Source organism: Xenopus laevis, chromosome 3S (genome assembly GCF_017654675.1).
Source record: "Xenopus laevis strain J_2021 chromosome 3S, Xenopus_laevis_v10.1, whole genome shotgun sequence".
Lineage (NCBI taxonomy): Eukaryota > Metazoa > Chordata > Amphibia > Anura > Pipidae > Xenopus > Xenopus laevis.
In genome coordinates, this window is record NC_054376.1 from 85,533,239 (window position 1) to 85,546,755 (window position 13,517).

Consider the following 13,517-nt stretch of genomic DNA (forward strand, 5'->3'; position numbering starts at 1 on the left):
ATATATATATGTCTTCACTATTTTCTCTGGAGGAAATATTGGCATATTGGCAAGTTACACAATTTCAATCAGCATTTTGAGCAAAAAAGGCAGCCCATGTTTTTGTGAACAAAATTTACAGTGGCTCACAGTGTAATATTAATGTTGGTAAATGGCATGGCAAGTAAGGAAGTTAATTAAAAAGGAAAATTTAAACACAGGAAGTTGATATGCTAAAGCAGAATGGCCGTTTAAACAACTCTCATCTGGCACTGAAGGTTGGTAGGCCTTTGTCTGTATTGTGTGATATAATTGATTATTTGATAGGGAGCACTGCTTATATTCCAATGGACATTTGTAATGGGGCAACTCCCAAATGTATGGCCCAGCACACACCAAGATAAAGATGCTGTGTTACCCTTTACTGTGACATTCCAACATACAAATACAACATTTCGGGGAGATTTACACCTCCCTTCATCAGTAGTGATCCTTTCTACAAGATAATTATGATTATTTGGGATGCACTGAATCCAGGATTTGGTTTGGCATTTGGCCTCTTTCAATAAGATTTTGGTTTGGCCAAATTCAAGTCTATTCAGTGCATCCCTAATGATTATGATTGCCTCTTGTGTCAGAGAAGCAAGACAAACATTAACTAATTGTTAGTACCACACACAGAGATTTAACTAATTTACTTAAAAGGTGGACACAGCAGAAGCAGTTTATGCGAGTATACATACTACTGATAGCTCATACTTGTTCATATAATGTCATGCTATACATACTTATACTGCTATATTATGAATACTGGTAAAATCTTAGATACTGTTCTAAAGGACATGTTTTTTTGGGGTATTAATTATTAGTGTTATACTATGTGATTTCCCAAGGTAACAATCCACAATCTGAGGTTTGAGCAACTGGTCTGCTTTCCCTTCTTCAGACCGTTAAAAAGCCTTCTCTTTAAAAAAAATAAAAAGGAAACCTTTCTCCCAAAAAGGTGAGTTCTACAATGGCCCTTTCCAATATTATTAATACATAATAGTACATGTATGGTGCCTTGCCAAGCCTGACCAATATCTGTGTACAATGTTTATCTGTTGGTTCTGGAATCTGACAGGTTAGAATATTTCATCTGCTGATTCGCTGTCCTTAATTCTGAAAGGCTGATACGACATTTACTTTATGGTAGTTTACAGGCAGCTTAAACGTGTCTGTACCTGTATGTTCCTGCATCCTTTTCTTAATCCTTCTGAGGTACATCCTTAGTGATACAGGTCTTGTGTTTGGAAAAGCTATGTATGCTAGTAAATTATATTATGCTTCCAAGCTTACGCAAATGCTGTACCCAGTTTCACTCTTCCTTACTTCCATTTCTAGCTTTCAACTCTGCCTACTTTTATGAACAAATGGATTATACCTGCTCTTTATCTTCCTGTCTCTTTGGCATGTTACAACACACTTCTTATCTTTCCTGGAGAGCTTCTATCATTACTTCTCACCAGCTCTCCTATGAATATTAGCTCTGGATAACACCTATGAACATTCAGTGAAAAAAAAATAGCTTTTCTTACAATTAGTTTAGCAGTATGCGCTTTGGTATTACACCCCTTCGATCATACACTCCGACAGAATCATGAGTATAGGTAGGGTAGGATTGTAGCCGTGCTCTATCACCTTTATAAATCAAAACAAAATGTGCAAGTATACCTTAATGTATTTTTTTCTGTATATGAAAATGTTATATAATCAGACAGAACATTTTCTTAAGGATCTACAATTTTAGCCCATAAGACTCATGGAGTTAAGGGGCAATGTCAAAACTTTATAGCCCAAAGAGGTTCATCAGAGCATATTCAGGCCAAAAAAGGACTCTCCTCTGTTCTCTCCAGCTTTTTTTGATTCAAGTGAATGGGAGGAATGTGCAAATAATCCAGGTGAAGTAGGTTGTGCTGAAACGGACCCCATGTAATATTAGACTATAATCACTGTGCTACTGGCATAGGGGGCAGTTTCTATATTGGTGTATTTCAGCCAGCAGAGAAACCACTCATTTTGGTAGTGTTGTGTTTAGCATTCCTGACATGCAATGCCGGGGTCCGAAGTTTGAAACAGGGACTGATAGGAATGAATGAATATTCAGCTGTTTTTACAGGGGACCAAAGATGTGTAGATGGTCAAGCAGTAAGAGCAATACCAGTACATGTATGATTAGCTTAAGTTTCTTCTTCTCTGGAAGGCGATGAAGCTTGAGGCTGACCAGCCAACTAATTGCCAGCAACATGACCTTTAAGGCAAAATGAATTTCGCAATTAGGACTCTTGAATACATTTATTTGAGGCGTGTTGTTTTAGTTGGGGAGATTACCCAACCAATGGAAATGTGGCTAGTGACAGAAAAAAACACAACGTTGCAAAGCATTGTGGTTTTGCATCCCCATACAGACTTCCTTTGTTTCTTTATCTAAGATGACTCTTTATGCTAATATAAGTCTGGACCTTGTTCTCTCAGGTGAACTTCCAGGTGCAAGCTGAATGTATGCTACATACCGTACACACCCTTTTTGTTGCCAAAACAGATAAGAATCCAGCATTACTCACTACCACTTCTGTAATGGGAGTAACTTTAAAATGGAAATCTTAAATTATTAACTGCTACAGAAATAATAGCTCTATTTGTATAAATATTCTGTTTTAGGACAAATTGATATATAGATGAAACATAGTGACAGTGCCACTGTTTTAGTTTAATTGTTTCAGATGTTCTTTCACAAGACAAGAATAAAGTGCTGATGAATGTAGGCATCACTGTATTCATAGTGTCAGCCACAGATCTCTGTTGACCAAAACAGCCCAGTTCACATGGTATCTGACTGACTAGCCCATGGGCCAAATGGTCGGGTACTGTACAAGGGAAATTTTCCATCAGGGCTGATGATCCTCAATCCACCCAGATCGCAAAATTACCAATCTGAGGTGCTCCTTAGCTGACCAAGCTGCCTGACCAACTCTGAGCATGAACAGTATGGCCACCTTAAACAATTAAGAGACTATGGTTGAGCCAGTGATGTTCATGCCACTGAGAAGGTGCGCCAACTATAATCACAAGCAAGCATATTATATGACACTTGACTGCATATTAGGCAACTAATTAAATATATACCTTTCATAGCAGTGTTTCTTTTTGCCATCTACTTGCCAGCTTTAGCTTTTTCCCTACATAAAATGACTTGAACTACCTCTTCAGGCTCCTCTTCTACATTCCACTTTAGAACTTCTATCCCAGTACAGAATTACAGTTCTCACATTACCGCCGTGTCGTTTGTTTACAGTTGTTGGTACTTAATGCAGACAGGCATGTTTTCATGGAGCATTCAGGTCTTGTTTGCAGTAGTGCTTGGGCGGCTGAGAGAAGCCAAGTGATTGGCTAGAGTCTTTCGACAGTCAGTGCTAATGCCCATTGTGTATAGGCAAGCTGCCATGGATTTCGCATTGTTTGCTGAAGTGATCATGGAGACATCACCTCATACACACCCACTAAACTAAACTGCAAATACACTCCATGTTGGAGACACCCAAATAAACAGTTGTAAAGTGAAAGTGTTATTAAACGATATACAGCTACAGTGATATAATCTAAACTTGTCTGTTTCCCTGTTTCAGTCAAGGAATTTCAACTAGTTTCTTAAATATAAATGCACTGTTTTGTGGAAGGCTTTATTTTAAGACATACATTTCCATTATTGAAAAAGGTATGCTAAACAAAGTGGTAAATGCTGTTGCATTGGCTGAATGGGGATTTGGAGGCAATATGCAATTTTAGTTTTTATAAACCTAACATAGTATGTTAATGATCAAACCTTTTTCCAATCATTTTTGTGGGTCAGTTGTCTGTAGGTTTTGTGGACAGTAGTGGACCTTTTCTGTTGCCATAGCTAAATGACCTTTTTGACATTACTAACAAAACAGAAAGATACATTTTTTACACACATTCAAGCTGTTGGTAGTTCATAGAGGTAATTTATGCCACTAAGAGTTTTGCTATTATTCCACCAACTAGAACTGTTTTGTGAACATTTTGTTAGTTCTGTGATATATATTTGCTGTCATTTGGCCTACATGTCTTAAATGTTTGTTCCAGGCTGGTTAATGTTGACAAATGATGGTAGTTTTAGGCTTGTGTTTTTGTTTGGCAGATGTTGTCTTGTGTAGCACTTTTGTTTCCTTTCATTCAGATGAATATTTTCTCCATCTAAGGAAGAATGTGAACTGGGGCCAATGATATTCCCATTCTGCGCTTATAAAAACATTCCTCTTCAGCCTCAGTTGTTCACTCAGCCTTCTCTTTTACTCACACCATCATTATGGCTTTAGCAACATGCCCAGGAATTAAAAGCACATTTTTTTTGTACTGAACATGCAGTAAATTAGTAGCATGCTGGATTCTCAGGCATTATTAGGAAATACAGTGGGCGCCTGAGAAAGGCCTGGCTTATTCTCTCTTCACTCTTTTAATCAGATTAGTCTAGCATTTTCAGATACCCTGAGAGCCATTTATTAATATTAACTGATACAGTTAAAGTTGCAAGAATGCTGCACTTACCCTGCATTCCTAAGTACCAGGTTCATGCTATCTCTGCAAAAGCCTGGTCTACTTTAATACATGGGCAGATATTCGGATTTATTGAGTACAGCCCACTGTGCCCTTGATATAGAGCAGGGATCCCCAACCTTTTGAACCTGTGAGCAACATTCAGAAGTAAAAGGAGTTGGGGAGCAACACTAGCATGAAAAATGTTCTTGGGGTACCAAATAAGGGCTCTGATTGGCCATTTAGTAGCCCCTATGTGGATTGTCACCCTACAATGAGGTTCTGTTTGGCAGTACATCTGGTTTTTATACAACCAAAACTTGCCTCCAAGCTAGGAACTCAAAAATTAGTACCTGCTTTGAGGCCACTGGGAGCAACATCCAAGGGGCTGGAGAGCAAAATGTTGCTCACGAGCTACTGGTTGGGGACCACTGATATAGAGCATGCACATTGATCCATATACCACAGGATACCCACAGCACATTGGCTGATTGTGGCTACAGTTATAATTGGTGGCTAATGTAGATAGTCCACATTTCATTGCTGACCACTTATAGCCCACCATTATGTCAATTCCAAACAGCAGGAAACCAAACTGTGGGTTGTGTTCAAAAGATAATACAATAAAAGGTTGTGTTTGGAACCCGAAATGCATATATCAAATGGATGTAAAGTCAAATTTTTTGCGCTCAACATGCATTTGTAAAAGCATGCCCAAAAGCCTCTTATTTTAATTAAGTTTCGGAAAACCTGCACATTTCAGTAAGAAACCCTGGACTGCGGGCTGGGTTGTCAAAATCGGGGCTTTCCCGCAGAAAATGAGACAGTTGGAAGGTATGCATTTCTCCCAACACTCTTCAGCACTGATACTGATCCAAAGAAAATTGTTGGCTCATTCATCCCAATACATACTGATTTAGAGGCACAGTTCCCCAGGACACATTAGATATTGACATAGTGGGGGTCATTTATCAAAACTGGGCAAATTTGCTCATGGGCAGTAACCCATGGTAACCAATAGGATTGCTGCATTCCTTGTTCTACTTGCAGCTGGCTTTAAAAAGCTAATCACTGATTGCACAAATTTGCCCCGTTTTAATAAATGAGCCCCAGTGTCTTTCAATGCAACACATATTGGCCATTAGCATAGATTAAGGCTGCCCAAAAAGTAGATTGGAATCTACCAGTAGACCTTTAGAGTTGGGTCAGACGGGCAGATTCAGGGAGATTGTCGCCCCGGCAGAAGAGGCGATTAGTCGACAGGCGACTAAATCTCCCTGAATCTGCTCGTCTGACCCAACTAACTAACCCAAGTTATTAGTTAAAGATAGCAATATACATTTGCTCATTAATCAATATAATAATAAGATATGTTTTCAGTGGAACAATGTTTTTATGGATGTAGATCATAATTGGACAACATCACTAAAAGTATACCCCTCATTAATAAAGTATGGGCACTCCTGGTATAGGTCTACTGAATGCTAACTCAGTTTGACCAGATTCAAAATGCCATACAGCAGACAACAATGGCTCCCAACCTGTACATATAGGGTCACTATTATAACCTCCATGGCCTCTGTAAACTTAGGCGAAATCTTGATCAGCCCATGTGTTCCTCATCTAGAACAACCTGCATGTGGTCACATCAGCACACCACTTTTGTATGGCCTGCTACACAATTTCTCTAGCTCTGCTGTCAGGAAAGCATGCAGGGGCTTTCAGTGTTCATTTTGGTTTAACATCTCTTTGCATTAATCTGTAAGTCCAATTTGGAAAATAATAATAAGGAGAAGGAAAGATTAAACCAAGTAAGCCTTATCAGAAAGGTCCACCTAAATATACCAGTAAACCCTCAAGGTAGTGCTGCTCTGAGTCCTCTGTCAAAAGAAACACTTTTCTTTCTTCTATTATTTACACATGGGCTTCTGTATCAGACTTCCTGCCTTCAGCTTAAACCTCCTTGCACCGGGCGTGAGCATGCTCAGTTTGTTCCTCTCCCTCCCCTCCCTTCTCTGCTGTAATCTAAGCCCAGAGCTATATGTGGGCAGGGAGAGACTCAGGCAGGAAGTGATGTCACACCAAGTTAATACTGCAGCTGCTATCCTAAACAAACAGAGCTTCTAGAGCTTTTTACTCGGGTATGGTAAAACATTCTACAGGATAAATATAACATTCTAGCTTGCACTATTGCAGCTAATCTATTGGCAATAAAATGCCTCTGTAGCTTTCCTTCTCCTTTTAAAGGATGTTTATATTTCACATCACAACACTATGGCGCAAATTCATTAAGGTGCGAAGTGGTGAACGCTGGCGAAAATTCGCCAGCATTAAGCAAGTTTGATACTTCGCCTATTTACTAATGGGCACTGGCGAAAATATGCTAGCGAAGGAGACAAATTTTTTCTAAGTCCATTCAATACATCCAAAAAACGCTGGTGTCTTTTCCATTTTCATGGGTGATAGGCTGCAAAAGGACGAAAAAATTTTTTTTGGGTACCCTGCTTCCCCCCTACTTTTCATAACATATGGCACATAAACTATACTCATGTGTAGGGTCAATACAACATCTCTATTTGCATTTATTAAGGTTCCCTAGGCTTGTGTATTTTTATGTATTTGCTGTAACATATACATCCATTCAAACTTTAAGTTCCCGTCGTATGCAAATTCCCCTTCACTAGCGCAACTTCGCTTTGCCTGGCGAATTATCGCTAGCGTAACTTCGCTACCTTTCGCTTCGCTGAGCACAACTTTGCATTTTAGTGAATTTGCGGAGCGCTGGCGAAAATTCGCCAGGCAAAGTGCGGCGAAGCCATCGCTGGCGCAACTCTGCAGGTTAGTGAATTTGCCACTATGATCCATCTCACCTTCTGCTGTGCTTGCACACTCTCTACTAATAGCATATGTGCTGTGAGACACCACTCAAAGATCTAGGTCTCCGATCTAGAATGTGGGGCAGTGTAAGCAAAACACTTTACCCATACTGAGCCAAGCTTTTATAAAGAATACATATGTATTTGTATTTAGCTAATAGTACACAGTGCACAGTACATCAGAGTTTGTTCTCTGTAGTATCTACATTAATAATAATATTTAAATTATGCTTATGTTTTTAACCTTGTTTTATAAAAATATAAAATTGGGCACTCAAAATTTTAATTTTATGTACAATACTGAAAAATAGGTATATCGTAACTATTATAGAATAAGAATTACATATGCAATGAAATCTGACCTTCCCAACTTAATTATTTTTTTAATATTGATAGTGAAAGCAAAGGTTGGGACTGGAGCAGTTGCAAAACAGCAACTCCTTACAGCCTTTCCTTCCGGGGATAATATGCAGCCTCTCCTTCCTGGGATAATGATTTTTTTTCCCTTGAAATAAACAAAAGGCAATGAACTTCAACATTTCTACATGCTTCCTAAAAATCGAATTGAGAGAATGCCAAGAAAATTCTGTTATGGTTCAGCTGGTGGGTTGTATGTTACGGTATAAGTTCACTTCTGCACACAGAGTTTTAGGACCCCTTAATATAATGTAGCAATGATTTACTGGTGCCAGCTTTTACAAAATTGCCTAAGTCACTCATCCTTGTAAAACCATCATTCCACAAATGCTTATTTGAGCAGGCTTTCTGAGCTCAAATCAGGGCTGGAAGTTGGACATCTGAGAATGAAAGAGGCATTAGGAAATGTAACAGCTACTTGTAATATGTAAATGGATTTTGCTTCGCATTTTGTGCAGTATACATTTAGCAACATATATATTGATGCCACAGATGAACACTGTGTGATTTTTATCTTTAGTTTATTCCTTGCCATAAATGGTAGCTTTTGCCCCGATAGCAGCATATATTACTATGTAGATTTGTATGTAATCAGTAGCTGATTGCTCCTAGACTAGTGGACTATTTTTGCTCTATTAAAAAAATGTTTTCAGAAGTATTATGAGATATTAGATGATGTTATAATGCTATTCTTGGGGAGAAAAGGCCACCTTTAAAGCAAGAATTAATGCCAGCATTTCCACACAAAGTTAATACAGAGTTTAACGCGCACCTTGGAATTTTGAGAATTTTGAGTCCAGTTATCCTTTGCCTATGTAAAATCTTATTAGAAAAAAACATATGAGAATCATATTCCATGTCTCCTGTCCTGCTGCTCCATGCAGAAGAGGATATAGTTGGTGACTTCCCTGAACTACCCTCACACTAACCAGAGGCATTTTCCGAAACATGTTTCCTGACAGAGACAAGAGAGCACCCATAATTTATGTGTGAGTGAGAGACTGAAGTGGTCTTGGAAGGGGGGCACAGTGAAGCAGAACATTGATTGTAAACTGAGAAATTGAAGAGAGTGCTGTAGTTTAAAGAAGCTAATATATTGGAGTGCTGGATAAAAGGTATTAAAGTTTCAAGGTGTGGTTTATGCATTTAGATATAGGGATTATCAAGGATTACAATCCTTCTAGAGACATGGGTGTGTTCCTGTATTGCAAAACTCAGCTATATCAGACCATCTGTTGACGACTATGGGACGGTCTCGCAATTTTAATGCATCAGCCTTTGTATAGGAGTCAAGTCTTTGAGGGGTTGTAGTTATTACAATTGAAACTGTGGTAGGACTGGATAGTACTGAGCTCTGACTTAATATTAATATTTATATGTTTCATTTCAAAGTCTTTGGCAAGGATTTTTATAGTTGTGGGATGACCATTTGAGTGGCAGTGGTAGCTGAGTGAAGCAAAAAAGGTAGTCCACCACATTGCATAGTTTTTCTAGTGAATCATTTTTTTCATCCTTATTACAGGAAAGTTCACTCCTGTGGCCAATAAACTGTGAAAAATGTACAAGTGCATAAAATGCATCTTAAATTAGAGCCCTGTAATTCTTTTACACCTTCAATGAGAAGTCACTTGGTTTGGACTTCCTGTATATAAAATAAATAATGCTTGGTCAGTGGGTCTTCTTTATGTCTAAATAAGTGTATTTCTGACTTTCTGGCAGATTTTTAAAATGATAATAGGCAACACAACACCATAAATGTTGCCATTTGGTTAAACTGTGCTATGTTATGTAACTGTCAAATATTGTTGATGAATAGATTAGATTATAGTTTTTGAAAGAGTGGCTGTGAGGTGTTTTGACAAATATTGAATATATTGTACTCGTACTGAAACCAAGCCTTCTTTTAGTGTAAGCTATTTCAATTTAAATTGCATGGATTTCATGGAATGTAGAACAAAACAGAAGCAACCTAGTAATATAATGTACAATAACTCCTTGACGTAGGCAAGAATACTTTTAATAACAAAGCGTGTAAAGCTTTTGCCTTATATGGATTCTATTTATCTAGAGAACATTCTTTCAATAAACTTTTTTTAAGGAATGTTTATCATTTTCTCACTGAATTAAATTCCCTCTGCTACTGCTCTTTGAATTTGATCAAGTGGGAAAATCAGTTTTAGCCTGTGCGTGCGCTTTCTGCAAAGTAAGGTTGTTCAGTTTGTTCAACAACTTTCAACCTAAATATTTTTTATGTGGAGTTATATTATGACATGTTTTACCTTTGTATTGTTCATCATTCTAGCCTGAAATGGTGCTTACTTGTTCAAGTTTGACTGTAGTGTTGACTGTAAAGTTATTTTGCAAAGAGATGACTGATCATGTGTGCCTTTTTCTTCATCCCCTGTCTTTGAACACATTCTTCATTTATATGTCAGCATTATTAAAGTTATAATACACTAAAATCAAGATGTCTATGAAGGTTCTCCAGGTCATGATATATCTATTCTGAATTGAGAAAGCCAGTTGGACAACTGGCGAAACGTCTTCAAGGAAAAAGAAAATACAGCAAGTCCAGTTGATTTGACTTATTACCATACACATCAAGATGTATTGGTGGTTTTCTTTATTTGCTTGAAATAGAATGAAATGACAACCATTCTGTAACACATTCTGCTATTTCCTGACACCTACACACAATAACACCATATTCTACATAATCTACATTATCAACAAATTAACTGATTAATTATGGGAGGTCTAAAGATTAGCAAAGTGTCAGCCTAAATATGCTACCTGTTATGGTCTGCGGTACCAGTTCAAGATTATCACAATCCTTTAGCAATGAACATGGTAGTGCTTGCTTTGGGCTGCTGTCAGGTACTTAAGCCAGCGCATTTAACAAAACATTTGTATGTTTTCCTTCCCAACTTGTATAGAGGTCCTGTTACTCAGATACTTCAGCCTTTAGTTGCTCCCAAACATTGACTGTCATATAGTTCTCTTGCACAATCCTGGCCTGAAAACAGCCTTGTTTCATGGGTAGACATAGATTTCCATAAAAGAAGCCAGTTGGTGAAACATTCCCTTTCTTTTGTGACTACTTTGCTTGAAGTCAAGAGACAAAATGGCACATTAGCCTTAACCGCCCACTCCTTGTGTAACTAATGTGGCAAAAGCACATATGCTCTGGTTCATACAATGGGTAAAGGATTTAATATGGAATTATTAGGACCCATGGGGATATCATAAAATCAATAATTTATTCCTACTATGTTTCAACGGAATAATAATGTGTACTTAATTACAAAATCAGTGAATTTTTTCTTGTTGCTTGTTTAAGGACATTTGTAGTTGAGTATGTGCTTCAAAAAAAATTATAGTTATTGTGTATTCAATCAACACATTGTAAAAAAGCTCTATTTATAATTGTGATTTTCCACTTGTTTTATAAGTTTAACCCCCTCCTACCACACATATCCTTTCATCACCTGAATATTTTGGGCTCCCCCTCCAATTTCTTCCTTCAATTCAAAATTCAATGTTCTATTGTTTGTTTCCCCCATAAATTCCCTTTTTTCTCAGAGGATCATTTAGTTGTGCCAGTCACACGTGGCTTAGGACCTGACTGCTAACTAGTGATAGGTGAATCTGACTCGTATCACTTTGCAGAACATTTGCGAAACGTGACAAAAGTTGCATTGAAGTCAATGGGAGTTTATTCTCGCAACAATTTTTAAACCATGGAATGTTTTTTTTAAACTATCCTTTATAGTTTTGGGGTGTTTTTCCTCTAGGAAATAATTTTGCTCTCCCCTCCTGCTAATGCCTTTGAATGTTGTTCCGGGTGCACACCCCCTCCGGGTCCACCTTCCTCTGCCTCAACCCTCCTAAAGCCACCGCCTCCAGGCTGGGACAAGATCAGGGGACAGCGCAGGCCATAGACGGGTGCAGGTCTGGGTCAGCGCGACCCACTGTGTTTTTACCCGTTGTCCCGCCATCACAGTTTGACCCTGGCACACCTGTCTTTAGTATTCAGCTTGGTGTTATATTTTGATATGCAGTTAGATTTTTCAGATTCAAATGTAAAAGAAAAAAACAAAATCTCAGAAGATCTCAGAATAATTTTAAGATTACGTTATATTTGCTTGTCAGGGTTTGGGCACCATGATTCAAGGCTCAAAAAAGAATAGGATCTATAGTTCTAAAAATGAACTATTTTAGGAAGCACTGTGTTTTGCAATATTTTTATCTACATTTGCTGCAGCAGCTTACATTATACAGATTGGCAGCATTGGAGTCCCGTGTCTGCTTGGGATTTTTTCCAACATGCAAGCAAGTATACTGAATGCTAATGAGAGCTTACCTTTTCTGTGTGTGTGCATGTAAGCTCCATGAGTCAGATCATAAGAATGTCAGTGCTATATCAATAAAGGATTATATTGATAACCTGAAAGAAACACAACACAATGATAGAGATTCATATGCAGGAACTTTACTGGACCTTTATTTAAAATACTTTACTTTTTGCAGAGTCCTGATGAGTTTGAAGATGAAGAAGCAGGACAAAAAGCAAGAAAAGGAGAGGATGTAGTTACCAAGCAAAATACTCTACAAAATGAATCCTTTTGCCTGGATCCAAGTGAATCCTTCTTGCCACAGGTGAGATTGCTGTAAAATAATAAAGGATTATTTGGCATGAGCATAAGCTTGTATACAAAAAGCATTAAGCTGTTTCAAAGTGTTTGTTTGCTTTATATCAAGTATGTCTGAAGTACTAAGTCAAGATTCACCTTTGAGTACCGTATATACTTGAGTATATGCCGAGTTTTTCAGCATGCAAAATGTGATGAAAAAGTCTACCTCGGTTTTACTCGAGTCAGTGGGCAGTAGCTGAGATTGCAGTCACTTTTAATCATTCCTATACCAACAGTTCGCTTGGGGAGAGACTGCAATATCACACAGCAATATCACTTTGTTGGTTATATGAAAGAATAACAGTGCGCCCTCTGTTGGTTATATGAAAGAATAACTGTGATGGTAATATCACACAGCGCCCTCTATTGGTTATATGAAAGATTAACATTGATTGCAATATCACACATTGAACAATGCACACAGTAATCCGTTTGGCAATTCTCTGTCACGGTTGACAGAAGTACGGTTGATCGCTGGGGGGGGTCGCTTTGGCGGAATGTGCGCTTCTGGGAGACAAGGATGTAGTTGTGTCTAGGCTTATACTCGAGTCAATACGTTTTCCCAGTTTTCGTAGGTAAAGTTAGGTACCTCGGCTTATACTCGAGTATATATGGGTAATCTTTTAAAGAAGAAGGAATGAGTTAATCACTGGGGCAAGTGCCAATTTGTTAGGCCCCTCCCCCCAACATTTTTTTATTATGATCTCTTATTGCAGGTCCCAAGCTGGCTCCTCTACCAAAAAAGATGCTTTTGTGTAGTGTTATTCTAGTGAGTGCTGCACCGCCCTCTTCTTGCCTTTTCTAGGGATCCTTTGTGGTTGGTCTAGGCTTTGCTCATGTGCAGTAGAGTAAAATCAGAACTTGAAGTATAAAAGCCAGACTTCTACTCTATTGTGCGTGGCCCAGGACTGTAGCAAAGTTCCATGGACAGGAGAAAGAAGATGGTAGTCACCCTAGA

At 38.3% G+C, this 13,517-nt stretch overlaps 1 protein-coding gene across 1 annotated transcript in view; it reads left to right on the forward strand.

Annotated features, from left to right (window-relative positions):
- pawr.S (PRKC, apoptosis, WT1, regulator S homeolog) overlaps positions 1-13,517 on the forward strand; it is a 51,906-nt gene that overhangs the window by 22,991 nt on the left and 15,398 nt on the right. The window contains exon 3 of the mRNA XM_018255924.2: positions 12,396-12,524. Within this exon, the coding sequence (XP_018111413.1) occupies positions 12,396-12,524 (129 nt within the window). The remainder of the gene's footprint in view (positions 1-12,395; positions 12,525-13,517) is intronic.